The 21,408-nt window shown below is 39.7% G+C and overlaps 1 protein-coding gene across 2 annotated transcripts in view; it reads right to left on the bottom strand.

Moving 5' to 3' along the window:
* Positions 1–681: 681 nt before the first annotated feature.
* Positions 682–21,408, bottom strand: part of mtm1 (myotubularin 1) — a 50,865-nt gene continuing 30,138 nt past the window's right edge. For both annotated transcript variants that reach the window (XM_034615353.1, XM_034615354.1), the window contains 10 exons: positions 16,280–16,363; positions 16,000–16,149; positions 14,188–14,373; positions 11,976–12,158; positions 11,713–11,868; positions 11,471–11,518; positions 11,085–11,177; positions 9,601–9,714; positions 9,318–9,494; positions 682–3,400 (listed from right to left, as the gene is read on the bottom strand). In XM_034615353.1, the coding sequence (XP_034471244.1) occupies positions 3,209–3,400; positions 9,318–9,494; positions 9,601–9,714; positions 11,085–11,177; positions 11,471–11,518; positions 11,713–11,868; positions 11,976–12,158; positions 14,188–14,373; positions 16,000–16,149; positions 16,280–16,363 (1,383 nt within the window). In that variant the 3' untranslated portion in view covers positions 682–3,208. The remainder of the gene's footprint in view (positions 3,401–9,317; positions 9,495–9,600; positions 9,715–11,084; positions 11,178–11,470; positions 11,519–11,712; positions 11,869–11,975; positions 12,159–14,187; positions 14,374–15,999; positions 16,150–16,279; positions 16,364–21,408) is intronic.

Genomic DNA, 21,408 nt, shown 5'->3' on the forward strand with positions numbered 1-21,408 from the left:
CAGAAGTAAAGTTGTATTCTATGTCATGTGTAAAGCATACAAAGAGGAGGTCACTATAACTCCAAATGAGCCTTTTAATAAGAAATATCCAATCACAGAGTTTAAATTCTGTTGACTGTGCTAATAACGACAGCTTGAAATCAGGGATTAAATGTGCAGTTGAATGTTCAGTAAATTACTACAGCGTCTAAACCGTGTCTAATGCCGGCAAGTGGAAGGTTTGAATTCTCCCTGAAATGCTAATGGAACTGCTTGGACAACATTGAGCCTCATTCACCAATATCTTCTTAAGAAGTCACTGCTGGGTTTTTGCAATGCAATATAATTTTTGGATAGAGGTTAGACCATCACTTAAGCTAATTTAAAAGCACAAATCCTTCTGCAACCAGCTACTCCTCACACCTTCCACCTCTATTGAGCACTTTAACATATTTTCTGCACTGACAAATATATCTCTATTTCTTGTCAAGAGAACTTGCCGATGCTAATAGATTTTTCTTGGTATCTATAAATCCTGTGGGAATGGAACTGCTAAACTCTTTCAATAAAATGTTACAAATTGTGCCAAGATTACTTGATCTTTAGTGGTGATCCATACATATTCATATTATCTACCGATAAATAATTTCAACAAAATATGCAGTGTTAAGTCATAACTGCTACCAAGACCACAACGTGAGCTTTTTAAATGCTTATTCATTGGTTTTTATTATGCTTTCAATGATTGAACCCAGAGCTGGAATTACTAAAATAAGAATTTCTCTCTAATGGATGATGATACACACCAAACCTGCTCTAAAAGTAGGCAAGCCTCAATCCTCTATTGTGGACCAGGTTAAAATAAAGTACCTGAGACTGAAGACTACCAGCCTTAGACTCTGACTGTAGTAAACACTTCTGTTGCCATGTAGAGAGACAGAATGATACAACACAGAGTACATTTTTGACAGACATTATGACTCATATGTCTGAGTTAATTATGTATGTTGGTTTCAAACTAATTAAAATGAGAACTTTCTGAGTTAGCAGCAAAATCCTCACTCTCTAAAGAATTAGATTTTTGGACAGAATGGTTTTCATGTTTGGAAGGCCATGTGAGTTAGGGGGAAATAAGTTCTGTAAGCATAATAGATAATAAAAATACTCAGTATCAGTCAATACCATATAAATATGGCAAATTTTTGATTTAGATTTTTTTTTTAGGATTTTCAAAATGACAAAATAGTGATTTAATACGATCTCATCCTTTTGAGATAAAAGTAAAATGAATCGTATAGAAAAAAATCTAAATTTTGACTTAGAAAATGAAAATACAACACAACTGACTTAATTTGAAAGTGGTACCCTAAAACTTTGGCATATTATAAACATTTATTTTTGCCATTCGTAATACTTTGTTTTCCATTTTTCAACAAGAAATTATCTTCCATAGAATTTCCTAAAGGAAAATGACATTTATTACTTGCCACATAAAATCAATGTTTATAACATGTAGTACAGCTTTCCCCATCATTACTGTTATGGTACCATGTTTTTGCACCAGTTTTATTGTTGAATTCTACTGACAATGTCAATCTACTGCACAGCGGTATAACCTGGAGTCTCATAGGCCAGACACATGAGCAGTCAGACAACCAAACAACTTTTTTAACTAAACTTCTCCACATGTCCAAAAGGCCCATGTGCTATGAAATAACATGGGACTTTTCAGTGAGGGTGGTGTGTATATCAACATAAATGTATTTAACAGTTTTAGTATCTTTTCTGCTAACTGTCCCTTAACCCATTTGAAAACAAACATCCAGGCATGGTAAGGTTATCATGGACTTAACCTGGCCCCCATCTGGGTCTGTGTTAAGTAAGGGGAGGGGGATACAAAATCAGAGGCCAAGCATCACTCCATTTCCCTATACTATACTATACATTTCAAACCACATCAAAGCTGCATTCATAAGAGTAAATCATGGATTAATTCTAACAGAACTATTACTATTTGCTAGAACTGTATTTACCCTCAGCCATAGCATAGGCAGGAGCTGGGAAATAGTGCTTAGTTGAGCTTGGCTGATGGCAGTGACAAAACACACATGAATGTAGCTTTCAGCCTCATAAGCTGATCAGCAAATTCCACACCAACAAAATGAAATTCCACACCACTGCATCTAAATCTGACACTCTGCAGCTGATCAGACTGATTCCTCATGTGTCAGAGCAACACTCTGAAAAAATCTTGATTTGCAATATGCTTTGCTCACAAAGAACACCAACTGTTGTGTAGCGGGACAACAGCAGAGAGAGATACAGTGAGGTTCTGAAGTAAACACAGGAAGTTGGAGCTAACTGCTGGGGATCTTCTTTTGGGCATAACTTGGATTTTTTAAAATTTATTTAACCGTCAACAGAGCTTGTTTAGCACTGTCCACTATTTCAAGCCCTTTTTAAAATTAGCCTTTAAAGCTAACACAAACCAAGCTACAACCCTGAAATATCTTTAAATGGAGGCACATAGGTTAACTTTCTGTCAGTTTAAATGTTGAAGAGTTCTTTCAATGGACAACCATACACCTGACAACTGTAAAATGTGAACAGGTTTACTTGAAGTTACGGTTATTTTGCGAAGCTAAATCAAAGGTTAAGACAAACCTCTGTCTCTCAAACAGCAGTGCAGTCAACACACAGTTCTGCATCTCAGCTTACCATTGAACCTATAGAGTATAAATGTTCAGTGGTGATCTGATTTTAAAAATAACCACCAACAGGACTTGTGTGAATATAGTGCGGATGAAAAATACACAATATTCAGCCTTTCTGTGCTGCCTGTGTGGACACTGATACACAACCACTGTGTGTCCAGAGTGTTCAAACCGTTGGACTGAATGTCTTTAAGGCTTCACTTTATGATGAATGAGTATATAGAGAAGTCTTGTGACAAGGCTGTAATGTGACATTTTGCATAAATCCCCATCATCACCACTATGGTGTTAGAGTTAACAATCTAATCTAAATCAAATTAGTATTCTTTGTTATCCACATTTATGACTGCAAAATAATTAATCCCTGCATGTATGTAAGATTGACAGATATCTGAGTGAAAGATTTTTTTTTAATAAAAATTATGTGTGTATATATATATATATATATATATATATATACATACTCTGTGTGTAGTTGTGAGGGGGGTGTATCTGTGTGTATGTGTCATCAGCCCTCAGAAAGGAGTCTGTAGGTGTGTGTATTGCTGTGATGGTGTGGAGGAGGTGGAGGATGTGTTGGGGGTGGAGCTGTTAGCCAAATGGGAGGAAGGAGAGGTGTCAGAGAGCTGCAGCTCCTCCAGCTTCTTCAAGTACTCATCTCTGAGGGACAACAGCTCCTTGTAGCGCTGCTCCACCGGACTCTGATGCTGAAACACACAAGACGCACACGCGCGCGCGCACACACACACACACACACACACACACACACACACACACACACACACACACACACACACACACACACACACACACACACACACACACACACACACACACACACACACACACACACACACACTTAATGACAGTCGACATATATCCGTCATTGCCGATGGAGTATACTAATATTGTCAAACTTTCATAGGTTAGACTAATAATCGTATTATGATTTTAATATTTGTTAATGGATGCTCAAATATTATCAACCTTAAATCACAAATTGATCTTTAAGACACTCACAATCTACTTCTCAAGCAAAATGTCAATGGGTACTGGTAAGACCATCAGACCAGACAATCTATTAGGCTGAATCTGACTTATGAATTGGAATCTCTAACATCACAGTTAAAAGGCTGGGGGGGACGGGACTGTGTTGTGTTTGAAACAGTTTTAAAAAGCAGTATTTCAGACCATCTGTGCAGACATTTGAAAGCCCTTTCCAGACACCTCTTTCTACTTTTAGACCCATCTCCAAGTTGTAAACTTTTATTGAAAATTTTAGAAAAAAAAGTTTCCACCCAACTGGTTTCATTACTGAACATCCATCAAATTAATGACAAATTTAAATCTGATTTCAGCTCCCTGCTCTGGTCAAGGTCACCAGTGACTCACAGCTTTCAGTCGACAAAGGCCTGTCCACTCCAGTTTTACCCTATTCAACTGCAGCTCAGTCTCTAAAAGACAGACGAATTTGATTGGAATCAGAGATGTGGCTCTGGATTGGTTTATCTCTGATGTGTTGAATAGGTCCTTCTTAGTCCAATTGGAGATGGCTCCTTCTCTTGTGCCTCTCTTTTGTGGCGTGCTCAAGGGGGTGTAACACCCGCCAACGTAATAAAATCCTACAAATGGAATAAACCACAAATGGAATAAAAATCGCCAACTTTTAATGTAACAATCCACAATCGTGATAAATTTACCGCAAACATAATAGCAGTTGCCTACTTTGTGGGAAGGTGAAAATCTTCAGCTTTCAAAATTGTAATAACTTCCTACAAATGTATGCAGAGCGGGTCAAGACGTGTCAAAGCAGCGGTCTGAGTAAGTTATAAATAACTTACAGAAACATTGCGCTCAATATAGGCTGTGCATTAGCAAGTCATCCTTCTCTTCTACTTTCTCTGTCATTATCTCTCTCTCCCTCAAACACACAGGCAGCTGTAACATTTCTTGTTAGTTCACAGAATTGTTTTGTGGCACGTCAATCTATCTCCTTTTAATACATTTTTTTTATTTGCATAAGCAAAAAGAAGAACATTTTCTTCTTGTTGCTGACGTTTAATGTTTGAGCTTCAACTGAGCAAATAATATATGTGTAGAGTCTGACACTCAAATGCTGCTTTCACATTCCTCTGCTGTGAGGATTTGTGACATCACAAATAGTTAGGGAGCCAGTCGTGGTCCAATATTCAACTTAGAGGAAACTCAAAGCCTCCAGTGCACATACACTGAGAATGGACTGTTCCGTAAGGTAGGAGAAATGTTGTGTCCTGCTGTAAAACGTATATCATATATTTTTATGATTATTGAATTTTAACACACATTAACACATTATTATTCAAAGAAATGTATTTTATATACACTTAAGGGAACACTTAATCGTCACAGTTTAACACCAAGTCAGTTAAACTTCAGGGATATCAATCTGTCCATTTAGGAAGCACAAGTGATTGTGAATTATTTCACCACCTTTGCTGCAATTGAACGTGACAACAGGTGCAATGGTGAGGTTAAAGCAAGACAACCCCCCAAAAGGGAATGGTTTTACATGTGGTGGCCACAGCCAATTGCTCTCTTCTTATCCTCCCTGACTGATTCTTCTCTAGTTTTGTGTTGTGCTAGTGCCCTTGTTACTACTTTTCTAGATGTCTACCTGATAGTGCTGTAGCTAAATTTAAGGAAATAATTCCAATTACATTTAAACCCGTATTATCCGTCGATATAACCAACGAATTCTTCAAAAACCCTAGCTCCACTGAGATTGACCATCTCGTCGATAGCTCTGTAAAGTCATTACGATTAACATTAGACTCCATAGCGCCTCGAAAAAAGAAACGTGTAAAACATAGTAAATTAGCTCCGTGGTATAATTCCAACACACATGAATTAAAACTAGCGTCAAGAAACCTAGAAAGGAAGTGGCGCTCCAACAACCGTGTTGAAAATCACCTAGCCTGGAAAAATAGTGTTAAAGTTTATAAGAAGGCCCTCCACAAAGCATGTTGGAGGGGGTCGCGCCCCAGCACCCCGTGTTAAGAGGCTGCCACTGGTTTCATGTGTTGTTTGAGGATTTGACTGTAAATCCATGACAATTTCTCGACTAAGGGATGTAGCTTAAATATCTCAAAGTTCATCAACTGGTCAGCAAGTGCTGCAAACTGGAAATCACCATTGGGCTGTGGATCCAGTTGTATGGAGAAACTGGAATAGATAAATGACTCTAACTGGTCCTCCTTCGTATAAGGGATGCAGAAGTTTCTTTGTTTTGACGTCTTTCCTCTTCATCTCTGGTGACACGACAGATGTCTTTGACTGAGCCACTTGAGCCTAAAATCTGTTCTACCAAGAGGTGAAAACTTAACCTTGTACCTTCATCCTCGTCTCAGATTCCTCTTTACAATGACTCCATTCCGAACAGCATGTCTCTTTGTCAGTCTATGGGTCTTGCACCTAATCCTAACTAAAACCTCATCATTGACATTATAGATGGATGGAGGATTTGCAGTACTTGCTTTGCGATCCATTTCTTCATTATAACGCTTAGTTCCATTTTTGGTCTTCTTCTCACTCTGTTTCTCTTTTTCAAATGAATCCCTTTGTTTTCTTGAAGGAAGCAGTGTGTCTACATTTTTTGTCACGATTTCGCGGGATGGACGGGTGCTTTGAGCCAGCAGTATTTTGTTGCTTTTTTACGGCCATTATAGACATGGAATGGTGTCATCCAACCCAGCTGTTTTTTGGGATCTTCATTAAGGACTTGAGCATATTTGGGTAAATGACTGACTCAGTTCACCCCTCGCTTCTCTACATTTATAAGATCATAGAGTATCTTTTTTCTTAATGCCCTGTGCATTCTCTCAATATTTCCCTGGTTTCAAATGCTCGTTGAACAGCCTTCTCACTCAACCCAGAGTACTTCTTTTCCAGCCTTTACTTTCCGTGCATCCGAATCTTTAGTGGCATCAATTCCTCTCTTAGCAAGTTCCAGGATATCAGACTTCTTTACAAAAACCTTCCTGTTGCACAAAATGGACTCTCTGTCATAACTTAAGGAATACCAGTCCCTGTTTCTGCATACTGACCGTTGAATTTTTGTGCTGTCTTCAACAGGGACATCAGATTCCCCCTTGAGTACCTTCAGTATAACACTATAGGTCCCATTATCCATTGGCCGTAGGTGTGTGGACAGTAGAAGTAATGTTATGTGGATATTCATCTTCAATCTGTGAGAACGCAAATATGATATGGTATAAATTTAAGTCTAAATCTAAGTGGTCAATCAAGTCAATGGTCTTATATTTATCAACTTTGACCACTGAGTTTAGACCAGGGGTCGGCAACCTCTCTATCAAAAAACCATATTTGAGCTGAACTTTCATATTTTGTTGCATTTAATCATAGAACTACAATAAACAAAACTGGTTACATTTCCATTCTTCTTTTCCATATAATCTTTATTTTCAGTTTACTATTCACCACAGGGAGCCACCCCAGAGAGGCTAAAGAGCCGCATGCAGCTCTGGAGCTGTGTGGTTGCCTACCTCTGGTTTAAATTGCTACTGTTGACGGTTTGCTTTGAAACGGGTTCGGGAAGTGTCGGAAATATACGTTTGTGACATAGACAGATAAACCTTGTGGTTCACTGCAGAATAAACATAGAAAATTATCTTTCACCTGAGTTTTTATGTTTATCTGATGAATTTCTGACACAAACAAATGTTTGCAACACTTTCTGTATTCTTTTGTTTCATAAAAAGGGGTTTTATTGTGTAGCAGAACCTGTGCAGAACATATTGTTGAACTGAGAAGCTAAATATTGCGCATTGAAAAGATGCTGTAAATATGAATTGATATTAATGTGAATATTGTGCATTAAATAGATACATTTTCAGAAGTGCCTTTCTTTGTCTATATTTATAAGTGTTTTTTTTGGAAGATATCGGGGTGGTAGATCTCGGCTTACGTTTGGAATTAAAAAGTGAATTTGGGCTCGAAAAGGTTGGTGACCACTGGTTTAGTAGATCTTAAATGTAACGTTGATCAATCTAAAGAGTCAAGAACATATAAAAGAATAGGCTATGTCAAAAGCAGTGATGCGCAGGGGTTTTTAAGACCCGCACCCAAACTACCCGAACTTGGACTAAATGTTCTTAAGAGAGTGAGAAAAGACACTTTTTCAGCCTGTAAGGGTCTTGGCCATCACCCTATCTGATTGCTGTCTGGGGTGCTGAAGAGGTACACTACTGAAACACAGATGAACCTGCTGCAGAGAAATCCTCATTACAAGAGGCGTTTTAAAATCGATTCAAAGGAGATCGATTTACGTGCCTCAAAACAATTCTGTGAACTGACAAGGAAGAGAGAGAGAGAGAGAGAGAGAGAGAGAGAGAGAGAGAGAGAGAGAGAGAGAGAGAGAAGGTAGACTTGTTGATGCAGAGCCTATATTGCACGCAATGTTTCTGTAAGTTATTAATAACTTACTTAGTGCTCTACTGCTTTGACACCAATATTGAAAGCTCAAGATTTTCACCTTCCCGCAAACGTAACAAATCCCTGCAAAGGTAATAGCTATTACATTATTACGTTTGTGGGATTATTACATTAAAAACTGCCCATTTGTATTATATTTGTGGGCTGTATTACGTTGGTGGGTGTTACAGGGGTCTATTTTGGACCCCACCTATTGCCTATGCCCTTGGAGAAAATCATGGACTGACCTGACACTGATTCCGCTGCTACACAAATGACAACCCCTTGTGGAGCCTGTTCAAGCCCAGTACCACTGACCTTTTTTGTACCATATCATGCCTCCGTGAATTGAAATATGGGATGTCCTAAAATTTCTTTGACTCGAGAATCAGAAGTGATTGTAATGATATCTGGCCTGGCCTCAGTACAAGCAACATCAACAATATCTTCTCTAGTCTGAGGGCCTTAGCAAATAATGATTAGTAAGAGACCAGAAACCTCTAAATTATGTTCTGACACTCAAAGTTATGCAGGGATATTTTGCCAAGTATAGACAGCTAACCCAGATCAGGTCATTCCTTTCTTCTTAGATAAGGTCATCCATACTTCTATCTACCCCAGACTGTTGCAATGCACGATATTTATTTATGAAAACATCCAACAGCCACTACAAAATATTGCTGCCATTCTTTGAATCATTGCCAATCCCCTTTTGCTGCCTGAGTTTGAGCAGGGGCCCCATTGGTTCCAAAATCTCAACTTGTCACTAAAGGTGATCAGGCCTCTGCTTTTCTGGCCCCTCAGCCGTGGAACTCCCTGTCAGGAGATCTCCTTTAAATTTCTGTAGATTCACTTACTAATTGTATGGCTTAGAATAAACTGTTAGTAATTGTTGTTACTATAAGTCATTATATTTATGGATTACATTTACTTGTACTATGTGGTTTTTTGTGAGGTACTCTTGAAAAGTGGCATAAATATAGTTTATCAAGGCAGTTATGTTTTCATTGCTGTTGTTTGTCTGTCAACTGGATTACTCTAACTATTTTTCAGTTTCTTTATCATGGCAAGAAAGGGCATTAGCCTTGGTGGACGTATGAGCACTCAAAGCTCACTTCGAGTTGTAAATAATTATTGCTGCTCTTATTATATTACCTGTTGTCGTATGCGTGGGTTCCAGCGGATGTAGTATGTTACCCACAGCTCTAGGTGACGCATGCTGGCAACGGGGTAGAGGACCCTGCCAGACTCAGGGGTGTAGAAGGGGTTTAAATAAATGTCCCACTTGCTGTTGACCAGAGACCACAGAGACACTGTCTTTGACCTCACCTCCTGCCCCACAGAAAGAGTATGAGAGTTTGTTACAGTTTCAAAACAGTGCAATGCATGTTGTAGGGTAACTTAGAGCAGGCAGTTTTACATGTCCTTGTGGTCTTACATGCTGGTCTCGTGCACTCTCACAGTTGTAGAGGAAAGTCCCAAAACGACAGCTGTAGAGATGATCCAGGATTGTCAGCAGAAGCCGCTCATTAAACTCAAAGGCTGTAGGAAACTGAACGGAGAGTTAACCAGTTAAAAGACCTTCAAACTTTTCTTTTGCAGTGTGTGTACCAGAAAGTCCAAAGTATATGAGCATTTCACCCTCAACATAGCAAGAAACCAAACTACCTGCAATATTTGTAAGGCGGACCTTGCTTACCATAGAATCCATACTAAATTATCGTTTGAATGTAGATTTTTTTTAATGGCGAAATTGAGTTTAAAAGCGTAATGTTATCCTTCTCTTTGAGAAACGTCTTTTTTAATCACATTTATGCAGTCCGAAGAAGAGTAAAGGTACAATGGATTGCTTTCTGCAAAAGACGCAGATATGTACTCCGCAGCAAGCAACATCCACCCCATCAGAGTGAATCTTCCTTGCAGCAGGGAATATCTGCTCTCAGAAGAGAGCAAGCCCCACACGAGACCAAGTGGAGATGCTTATATCAGCACTTTACCTGTTCTTAGTTCACAGAAAAAATAGATAATTGAATTTTAATATATTTTTTATATGAGCACTTTACCTGTTCTTGGTTTACAGAATAAAAGGATACTTGAATATTAATGAATTTTTTACATAAGCACTTTCTGTCCTTGGTTTTAAATGGATAAAAACTTGATACTTTTTTTAATTTTTGTATCAATAGTAGCCTAATAAGCAGCAAAGTCTATTAAAAGACATTTTTTAATGAAGTATTGATCTTTATGTCAATAAAACAACCTCAAGCTAAATTTTAAAGCTGATGGCTAAATAAGAGAGTATTTGTGTGATTCATAATCCGATTAGTCGACTAATTGTTTCAATAATCAACAGATTAAATCAGAATAGTCGTTAGTTGCAGCCCTAATTCGAACAAGAGTCAAATACTGTTCCGGATGCTGGTAGAAATAACATGACATTACAGTGTTAACTAAACTGAAAAAATAACTAATACATTTTCTCCATTCAAACGAAAAAACTACAACCCATAGAAATGTCAATACACCAACGTCAGACATGCCCGTCTGCAAACCAATCAATGTCGAGTATAGGTAGAAACAGATCACATAGCTGATGACAACAGGACGTACGCATGTTATACAAAATTCTTTAGCGCACTCCCTAAATAATTATGTGAAGCCAAAACTAACCGGAGCGATGTAAACGATGTAACAAAGACGTGAACCTTGGGTCAAATTTTGCTTTGTCCTATGAATGTGACTGACCAAGAGGATTAAATCACACCACCCTCTGATCTACTTTCCACTTCAACAGCAATACTGCATATTGAGCTGCTGCTGTACATTCTGCACAGTCTGTGCACCTACTCACTCAAGTGATTTGAAAGTCTATGGTATAATATTTTACTATCAGTTCAGCTTGATGATTCAAACATACTGTACCTGTTTAGTCATCTGCCATACACAGTCAATGAACTGAACAAAGATGGGCGATCTGTCCTGATCTGCATGGTTCTTGTCACCGTGACCTGTCCTCTACACACACACACGCACACGCACACACACACACACACACACGGATGTTAATAGAAAGACACAAAGCTGAAGTAGATAGTTCTGGAGATTAGTCGTATAACTGTTACTTACTGGGGGCGGCGTATAACTCACCTGGTAGAGATGCCGCCCCATCGAGGCTATGCCTTAACCATAGCGGCCGTGCTGCATGTATTCCCCAACTCTCTATCTGTCCCCCTTCACAGCTTGCACACTGTCCTCTCCACAAATAAAGGCAACCCCCCCCCCCCCCAAAAAAAAAGAAAATGACTTACTGAGGCGAATTTGTGCCCAAAGCTGATCCATTCCTTCTCAATCAGCACCTAAAACATCATAAAAATGTTAATTGTACCACGTTGATTGTAATTTAACTCTGTCCATTAGTTTCACTAAAGTTTAAGTGCAGTAAGACCACTGCAAAGGTGCACTAAAGATTTGCTCACAACGGGTGTGAATTTAGCTTTCCTTATATGTTTGAGTTGTTTCCTTTTATAGTCTAGTCTCTTCAGCCACTGACCTGAAATCCTCTGAGTGTGCGGTAGTGACTGTCCAGCATCAGCATGGCCAACGAGGTGAGCTGGGCAGTTCTATCCCAGCCATCACTACAGTGAACCACCACTGAGTTTCCACTGGAAACCTTGTCTGCTACTTGGATGGCTCCTGACAACACCAGCTACACAAACAGACTGAATTTAGACAAGCATTTACACTTTTTGAAAATGCGCAATTCAAACCCATAAAGGTAAAACTGTTTTTATGCGTATACAAACTCTTTCTTACCTTAACATGTTCTAGCCAGTGTGTAGACTCTAGACTGGATAGCCAATGTGATTCCTCAACATTTGGGTAGACAATGTCTTTGAGTTTCTTCAGGGATTCCCTCATGACATGGATATTCTGGATGTCTAAGAAGATGAGCTCTGCGTTTTGGTACTCATCACCCTCATAGCCTCCTCCAGTGGCCTGTGAATTCCAAAAACAAATGTTAAAAATGGTCTGTATTTATAAAGGACTTTTCTAGTCTTGATGACCACTCAAAGTGCTTTACATTACAGATTTGCCATTCACACACACATTCATAAAGGGCATCTATGTGCATTTTCTCTATCACACACTGATGGAATAGCCAGTCAGGGGCAATTTAGTTCACTATCTTGCCCAAGGACACTTCGGCACGCAAGATGGGGAGACTTGCATCAAACCCAAATATAACAAGCGGTGCAAGCAGCACCTATGGGCCTTCCCACCCAGCAAACATCGGTGCCAGCCGCGACACTTTTTTTAGGAAAAGCACAATTGCAAGCCATTCCCTGAATGAAAAGCAGAAGCTACTTAATCTCCCCGAGCACAAGCTCATGACAGATGCAGCTACGAGATGGAACAGCGCCTGTGATATGTTGGAGCGCTTCTTAGAGCAGCAGCCCGCAATTTGCACAGCATTACTCTCCTCTGAGGTGTGGAAGAATGCCAAGGAGTTGTGGACCTTAACTGAAGCGGACCTGGCCTGTGCTGAAGATGAGGCTAAAGCCCTGAAGCTGCTAAAAGTTGCAACACTCGTAATGTCAGAAGAAAAGACCCCTACGCTGTCTGTTATAGCACCGCTGCATGCCCAGCTGTCGAACTGCGCTCATGTCCAAGCAACAGACTCGGCACTTACGAGGGACATTAAAAACACCGTATCCGGGGATCTTGGGAAGAGATACGTGAGCGACAGATCCTTTTTGTGCATCGACTTTTTTTTTTAATCGGGATTAGAAAGATAATTATTTTATTTTACTTTTAAGATCTTTGATGGCCAGAATTGTAAGTGTTTTGAGTAGTGCGGTCCTTAAGGCTTTGCCTTTGTTGTTATATGGAATAATAAAGAACAGCTGTTGTAGTAAATTCTGTGCAGGACATGGTCATTATTCAAAAGCAACGTGTATCGTGATACGTATCGTATCTTGGCCTCTGTATCGTGATACGTATCGTATCGTGAGGTTGTAGGCAATACCCAGCCCTAACTGCCTGTAGCGAAAACAATGGCATTACTATTTTTTTTTATTACAGTTGCTCAAACGACATTCCTCCTTTTCTTGTTGGCCTTTGAATGTGGAAAACGAGGGAACTAAAATTACCGCACTGCGGTTGTATACCTCCCCCAACCAGTGCACTTTTCGTGTACATATTTCTACATACTTTCTTTTCCAGATTCATATTAGGTCACTTTGACCACTGAAAAATAAACTGATCACAACTGCCAGCTGATCAAAAGTTTTATGAAATTCCCTCAAGCAGTGTTGAGCTGTCACATTCAAAAAGGCCAAAAATCTAATCAGTTTATCATTGAGTCTAAGTGAATTGTACCATATATAATTACATTTCCTATGGGCAGTCCTAATATATCACATTCACAGGGATGTAAGGTCACTGTGACCTTGACCTTGAGACCTCCGACCACCAAAATCCACATAGTTCATCCTTTAGTGCAAGTAAATATTTGTACCAGATTTAAAGTCAAAGCATTCTTGTGATATCACATTCAGGATAATGGGAAGGACGGATTGAATAGACAGACAGACAAACCAAAAACATTGGCTGTCGATGGCGCAGAGGCATATAAATTTGTTTAGGTACATTGTACCCATACTTTGTCTTCAGCATCTCTAATATGATAATTTGATGATTTTCTCTCACCTGACTGATTGATAGGATTTTACGCCGATTAATCGATAATGGAAATTATCCTGAATCACAGCCCTGATTGTAACCTTTTCGAAAAGGAAACCATCTCATCAGAAATATGAAATATGATGCATGCTTAAAGTAGAAGCTTCCTCAAGGGTTAACATTTCATAGTGACATTACAGAGCTGACATCATGTGGTGCTTTCTACTATTTCAGATTGACTGATGCTGACAGGTAATGCTCATGAGATGGTAACCTGCTATACACCCTCCTGCGTCCGTCAAACCAGCCCTGACCCCTGACAGCACTCCCTTTCCCTTCACACCTTGTTGGCCACAGCGTTGACGTTAGGCCTGGCGTCATATATAGTGAGCTTGGCAGTGTCGTTTGCCTCCCTGATCAGGTCCAGATAGCGCTCGTCATCTTTGTTCCTTTTACCAGACATGCCAACCAGAGGCTGACTGCAACGGACAATCACTGCCTGGTTCTCCCTGTGGATCCATGATAGAACCTGAGGCACAAAGACAGATGAAACATTTGCAGATGTGACTCGTTACTGTAGGGAATGGTGTCGCTGTCAGATAACTTTTAATGGTTTTCAGTGCAACAGTCAGAGATTAGGATTGCTGCTACAAACAATTTGACTTCTGCACCAGTTTGTCTCTTATCATTTAAGACAGTGTCAGGGCTACAGATTTTGAAATTGTTGAAACGAACAAAGTCAGTGTGCTTTAGAGGGGTCGGTGGATCAGGGAAAGGGAGGGGGGACCAGTACCAGCAGAGAAGCTGATATTTTGTCCTAACTCTCAGGTGTTTGGGGTCGACAACTGCATTTAAGGCAACGAGTTGTTGACCTGCCTCCTCTGCTCAGCTGTGTGTGTGTCACTCCTACCTCCACACACACAGAGCAGAGAGAAACTCAACAGTGAATGCAGTACAGACTCACACTGAGCTGGGATTAAATGAGTGCACAGAAAAATAAAGTATTTTTTTCTATGGTTTCTTTGCAGACAATAGTACTGTAGATTTTTAAAACCAATTTATTCTGTTGGATGTGACTGTGACTATGAAACATCATTATTTGTCTTAAAGCGAAAGTTCACAGAAAAATGAAAATTCACTCATTTACTCACCACTCAACCGATGGAGGGGTGGGTGAAGCGCTTGAGTCCACAAAGCACTTTGGGACAGTCAAATCCAATGCAATTGAAGTAACTGCTAATCAATTTTTCAAATGCCAAAAAACAGAAAAAAACATAACATGCCTCCATACTGCTCGTCTGGTGTCATCCAAGTATCCGTAAGCCCCGACATTCAATTTCGACTTGAAACAGTTTAATTAACTTTTTTTTTTTTTATCTAAATGTCCTCTGATATCCTCCTCAGAGTTCCTATTTGCACACACTGCACACAAGCTCTCGCTCAAGGGCACGCGCTAGCATTGCTAGGTCCACCAGCATCGCTACTTCCAGAAGCGGCCTTTAAGGCTTAATACACAGTGTAAATGCAGCCATTTCGAGCCAAATTTGAATGTCGGGGCTCACGGACACTTGGATGACACCACACAAGCAGTATGGAGGCATGTTAAGTTTTTGAAGAAGGAGTCACCAGTTACCTCAATTATATTGGATTGGATTTGCTCACAACACTTCACCCTACCCTCCATCGGCATAGTGGTGAGTAGATAATGAGTGAATTTAAATTTTTCTGTGAACTATCCTTTTAAGTTCATTCGTCTCAAATCTTGAGTCAGATAAGACTACTTTGCTGTCAGGGAGAACTGAACTTAGGAAAAGAATGCTGTGTAATTTGCTGTCTTCAGCATTATCCTTATATTCTGAATACACTTAAGCAAACTAAAGCTGTCCTTCAATGTTAATGTTGCACATTTGATATAGTGTTATATGGTGCTTTTTTAATCTTATTTCTAATAAAATGTTTTAAGCACATTTTTACAATTACACTGACAATACTGATAATCATAATAATTTTGGTCATCATAATCAAGATACAAAATGTTCACACCGTTTCATATCTACTCTACACCAGAGGACCTAAAATGTCGTCGTTGCTCCCAGAGGCTTCATTGTCAGATGAAAGCAATGTGCTCCAAGACGGCTGTGGGTCTTATGCTCACCGGTATGCGTCCTCTTGATCTGAACACTGCAACTCTTCTGAGGTCCTCCTCTTTACTTTTAAAGGGTACTGTCAGTACAGTAGGGTAGGTGTCGCACAGCTCATAGTTCTTATTAATGAATGTAATACGCCACTTGTTATTAGGTAAACCCTACAAGAAAAGACAAGATCATCATTAGATATAGATATTTTTACACAACACAACCCACTGATTACAAAATGATGCACAGTAGAAACAAGTGCCGGAATCAATGTCCTTACACTGTACTTGTCCTCCTTACCTGGCGTCTAAACTCTTCTATGGGTTTGTAGACATTCCAGCCATTCTCCTCATACTTCTCTTGAGTCACATATGCAAACACATGCTGGATGCAGGGGAGAGAAGAAGACTTTCATTAACAGACTACAGTGCTATTATGTCAGCAGCAGCAGCACAGTGCCCCTGACTACAAACACACACATCAGACCAGTGGCAGCCTTTTATCAATTTGCCTACTGGCTAGATTTAAGAGGTTCATACTCAAACACCAGTGGTGCTCAAACTTTTTCTTGCATGCTCCCATTCAGAAAGCAAAATAAGTTCACACCCACCTCTGCACAATTTATGTGAATCATAAACAAGGAGGAGCAATGGATAAAACTTGGATCCATGTTTTAATAACAATAGCATTAGCAACGTCCTGTTTGTTTTTCCCCGAACATTTGTTCATTCAATTTATTTTAGTCATGAAAAGGATTTATTTGTCTCATTCAGTGTGCCAAAGTGTCCATGGGCAAGTCACTGAACCCAAAATTGCCTCTGATGGCTGTGTAAGTGATGTGTGATCGAGAAATTGCTGCACATAGATGCACTGTATGAATGTGTGAGTGTGAATGAATAGCAAAACTGTAATGTAAAGTGCATTGAATGGTCATCAAGACTAGAAAATTGCTATATAAATAAAGACCATTTACCATAAAGGTAGCCCGTACACATATATGTACATAAATACATACAATTACACACATATATTTATACATAAACACATGCATACAGAATTTGGGATTGTAGGTCTTAACTGATCTGGGACTCTCGGATGGTTACAAGGAGAAGCTGGAACAGAACAGCCGATGTCTAAGAACGAACTGCAGAAACTCTCAGGACTGTGTAACTATGCGAGAGACCATGTACCAAGCAATCAGAAATACGTCAAGCCACTGTATGCATGACTTAAGAAGAAAGAGGATTCTAACAAAGACTGGGTTTGGACTGCAACTGATTTGAAGGCCATCAAGGCAACTGTATGCTCAATACCAAGAAGCCTGACCAACAGAGGTCAGTTGTGATCAAGATAACGCTATGGTGAAGGAGAGGGTATTGTAGCTATGTGGATCTATACATTGTCCACAGTGGAGAAGAAGTATCTGCTTGAGGACAAAGAGCTGGATGTCCTGGTGTGCTGCAGTGCCCTGAAAGATCTAGTACAAGGCTAGGGAATTAAAGGCATCACCCAAAGCCAACTTCATCGGTTCCTGAAGAAGGGTATACCAATGGATTTAAAAAAGAGACAAGACAATACGACCTACTGGGTCTTTATTCTCAAGCAGAATGGAACTGAATGTTCTCTGCAGAAGGGAAAAGCTCCTGGAAGTGCCTAAGCAGGTGAAGTTACCGCTGTGATGACAGGACTGCTTGAGCTGGACAAGCGCAAAAGCAAGAGAGCAAGAGTGATCCCATACAGTTTTACAGCTTTCAGGCTCTCAAAGAAGAACTGGACATTTGGATTGAAAATGGCTTTGGGGGTACCAAAGGAAAAATGGTAGCCCATCAGGACTTGTGGAATAAAGTAGCCAAATTATGGCTTATTATTGACGTGGGGCACCAGAAGGAACACGCTAAAGAAAGAGCACACTAGCAAGGGATTGACAAAGTGGATCGAAGTGCAGCAGAGAATATTTGTCTTTGTGGTCAAAAAGTGGGATAAAATGGTCAAGGGAAGGGTAGTCCCTAATGAGCCAGTGGTGCAGGCCGTATATGAGGCATAGGCCATGCATTATCCACTTTGGATTTCTGGTAATAGTATAGTGACCATCCTGGAGCAAGTGATTTGGGAGTGCCTAAGGAACTGAGGACAGACAATGGCACACAATTCCACAATACCCAGGTGGGCCGATTGTGTAGTTTGAATAGATTTGCCTTATATAAGTAAGTATGCAATAATGAGTGTAATCAGTGATACAATTTTCAGGGTACATCTGATGATACATTAATAACATTGCATGTCTTTCAAGCTCATCCAAGATAATCTGTTGGAATAGAGAGAGTGGCACCACTGTACAGTTTTCTACGAGATGTCTTTCTGCTGACACCAAAACACTGTGCTTCACATTAAGCATATCAGCTGTGTCATCGCGTGTCAAAGTCCCAAACATTTGTCCTCCCAAATTACTGGCAAACTGAGCTGTTGACTCTATTGAAATTGCCTCAGAATTTAGACTTCAATTGTCCTGTTGTTATTAAACTTTCCCAGTATTCCAATAAAAAACGTTCAAATGAAAAACACCATTTTGCATTACATTTCAATTACCTGACGCTTTTATCCAAAGTGACTTACAATAAGTGCACTCAACTAGGGTACAAACCCAGAACAGCAAGAATCATGTAAGTACATTAACTTAACACCAGAAAGAATAAACTGGTCCTCAGTCACATACTCATCCTATTTAAATGTAAAGTACAATTTTAAAACTGCCATAACCGCTGCTTCAAAAGTGAAAAGGTAATATGTGAAGTTTTACTCTGAAAAGACCACACTCAGCATGTGAATACGTCCATTCCTGAAGATGCCACATCAGTCGTCAACGTCATCACGTTAGAGGGCTCGTCGAATCACAGCCTTATGAATGAAGCGCAAACAAGAAACTCCTGGCTGTTGTTCAGAGTGGGTCAATGAATGACTTTTTTCGGTGTAAAAAACTGGCTGAAGTCAACACCACACTGTTTTCCCTGGAGGAGAGGATGACTGTGTTGGAACGCAAAGCTGCAGGCCCAGTGTGGAGGAGTCAAAGCTGAAAAGACGGGCGCACAATCACAAAATTGTGGTAAGAGCTAAGTTAAGTAACTCGCAGATCTGAATAGCATGTAAACAACTGTGGGATTAGCGAGAAATCTGGTAAGAGAAGAAGATGAGTGAGCAATGAGTGCTTGAGCAGAACTAGTGTATGTTGAAATATGTACGAACTGCTTAAACTTAAGAGTTTGTTTGTATTTTATAGGAAATTGTCCGTCGTCTTCACACCTCTGAGGCAAACGGCAGGGGCCACGAACTGGAGCAGGGGTATGATTAAAAAACAGACGCACTGTGCTGTATTAAAACATTCTCTATGTTACTTTATCTGTTTATGTGTTCTCACAGCCTGAGCCCCCCTCACAACGAAGGTGTCACTGCACATTTGGTAGAAGCTGTAGCTGCAAGTCCGGATTTGCAGGGTGGAAAATGACCCCATTGTATGTAAGTAACTGGTAACTGTGTAGTTATTGTGTTTTTTACTGTGGATCTTCTTACGGTGAATTAGCAAGGCTATTTCTGATTATTAATATTATATTGTTTTCCCTGGCTAGGGCAGTTGGGTTTTTACACTATTTGTGCTGAATGTAAATAAAGCCTAGACTCAACATGTACCTTGTAAATGTTTTTTTTTCTCTACATTATGTACAACATATAACATCAAGCATCACATGAATGTATGTATAGTCTTCAGTAACTGCAGTGCTTTTGATATAGGCTTACTAATAATTAATATTAATTAATTAATTATTAGTAATAATAACTATTAATTATTATCATTATTGTGTGGGAGGGGTTTACTCAAGTGTGTATTATAATGGCCCAGGGTGACCAATAGCAACAGATCTACCAGCCAATCACGGGTGACTTTTCGTTTCAAAGGTCTGTGGTTTCATCCAATGGTGAAGTGAGTTAAGTTCTCGCCAGGGGTTTCACTGCAATGCATATGCTAATTAGATCACACCTTCGCTCTGCTTCTCCCCTGCCATCAAAAATAACAATCCTCTCTATTATAACCCCCACTTCCATGCCCATTCATAATAACAGGCAGTCCCAAAACAATTATTGTCATGGGTCATATTGCCATGGGCAATAATTCCTGCCTTTAGTCAATAAAAATGTCCCTTTCCTTTTTGTAAAATGTGTATGAGTGTTATTAATGTGCTTTCATTTGTCTGTTGCACAGATTAGACTATCATAAATAATACATTGTTGATTCAACCTGTTTTAAACCTGATGATGGAAAGTGCAGCCACCACTGTGGGAGGAATCTGTGATAAAAATATCTTTGTGATGATGTGTTTGTTAGCAACTATAGCTTTATGTCAATCTGATCTGCTAAAACAGAGGTCTTCAACAGGGGGTCCGCGGAGGTACTGCAGGGGGGTCGCGAATTTTTGGTTGATTAGACAACCTTTTTTTTCACAAATTTAAATGTCTTTAAATACACATTAACACGAATCCAACATATTGTAGTGAACGGATAAATGGAGGCAGAATACATTATCTTTCAGTCAGCCCTTTGCAACAACATATCTTTGCGAAAGTGGATTTTCCTCACTCACCTACCTGAAAAACAAATACAGGTCAAGACTGCAGCCTGAGGCTGATATGACCCTCTGCCTGACAACCTCCATCCGTCCAAGGTTAGATAAGTTGTGTGCTACTCATCAGGGTCAGACATCTCACTAATGTGGGAGTATGTGTGCCATCCACAGATGGCTTGAGGATTCACTGTCCCTTCTACATGTACAGTGCCTTGCATAAGTATTCACCCCCTTTGGACTTTTCTACATTTTGTCATGGTATAACCACAGATTAAAATTTATTTCATCGTGAGTTTATGTAATGGACCAACACAAAATAGTGCATCATTTGGAAGTGGGGGGAAATATTACATGGATTTCACAATTATTTACAAATAAAAATCTGAAAAGTGTTGAGTGCATATGTATTCACCCCCTTTACTGTGAAACCCCTAACAAAGATCTGGTGCGACCAATTGCATTCACAAGTCACATTTGCAAGTCACATAATTAGTAAATAGGGTCCACCTGTCTGCAATTTAATCTCAGTATAAATACACCTGTTCTGTGACGGACTCAGAGTTTGTTGGAGATCATTACTGAACAAACAGCATCATGAAGACCAAGGAGCTCACCAAACAGGTCAGGGATAAAGTTGTGGAGAAATATGAAGCAGGGTTAGGTTATAAAAAAATATCCAGAGCTTTGAACATCTCTCTGAGCACCATAAAATCCATCATAAGAAAATGGAAAGAATATGGCACAACCGCAAACCTACCAAGAGGAGGCCGTCCACCCAAACTGAAGAGTCGGACAAGGAGAAAATTAATCAGAGAA

Source organism: Hippoglossus hippoglossus, chromosome 18 (assembly GCF_009819705.1).
Source record: "Hippoglossus hippoglossus isolate fHipHip1 chromosome 18, fHipHip1.pri, whole genome shotgun sequence".
NCBI lineage: Eukaryota > Metazoa > Chordata > Actinopteri > Pleuronectiformes > Pleuronectidae > Hippoglossus > Hippoglossus hippoglossus.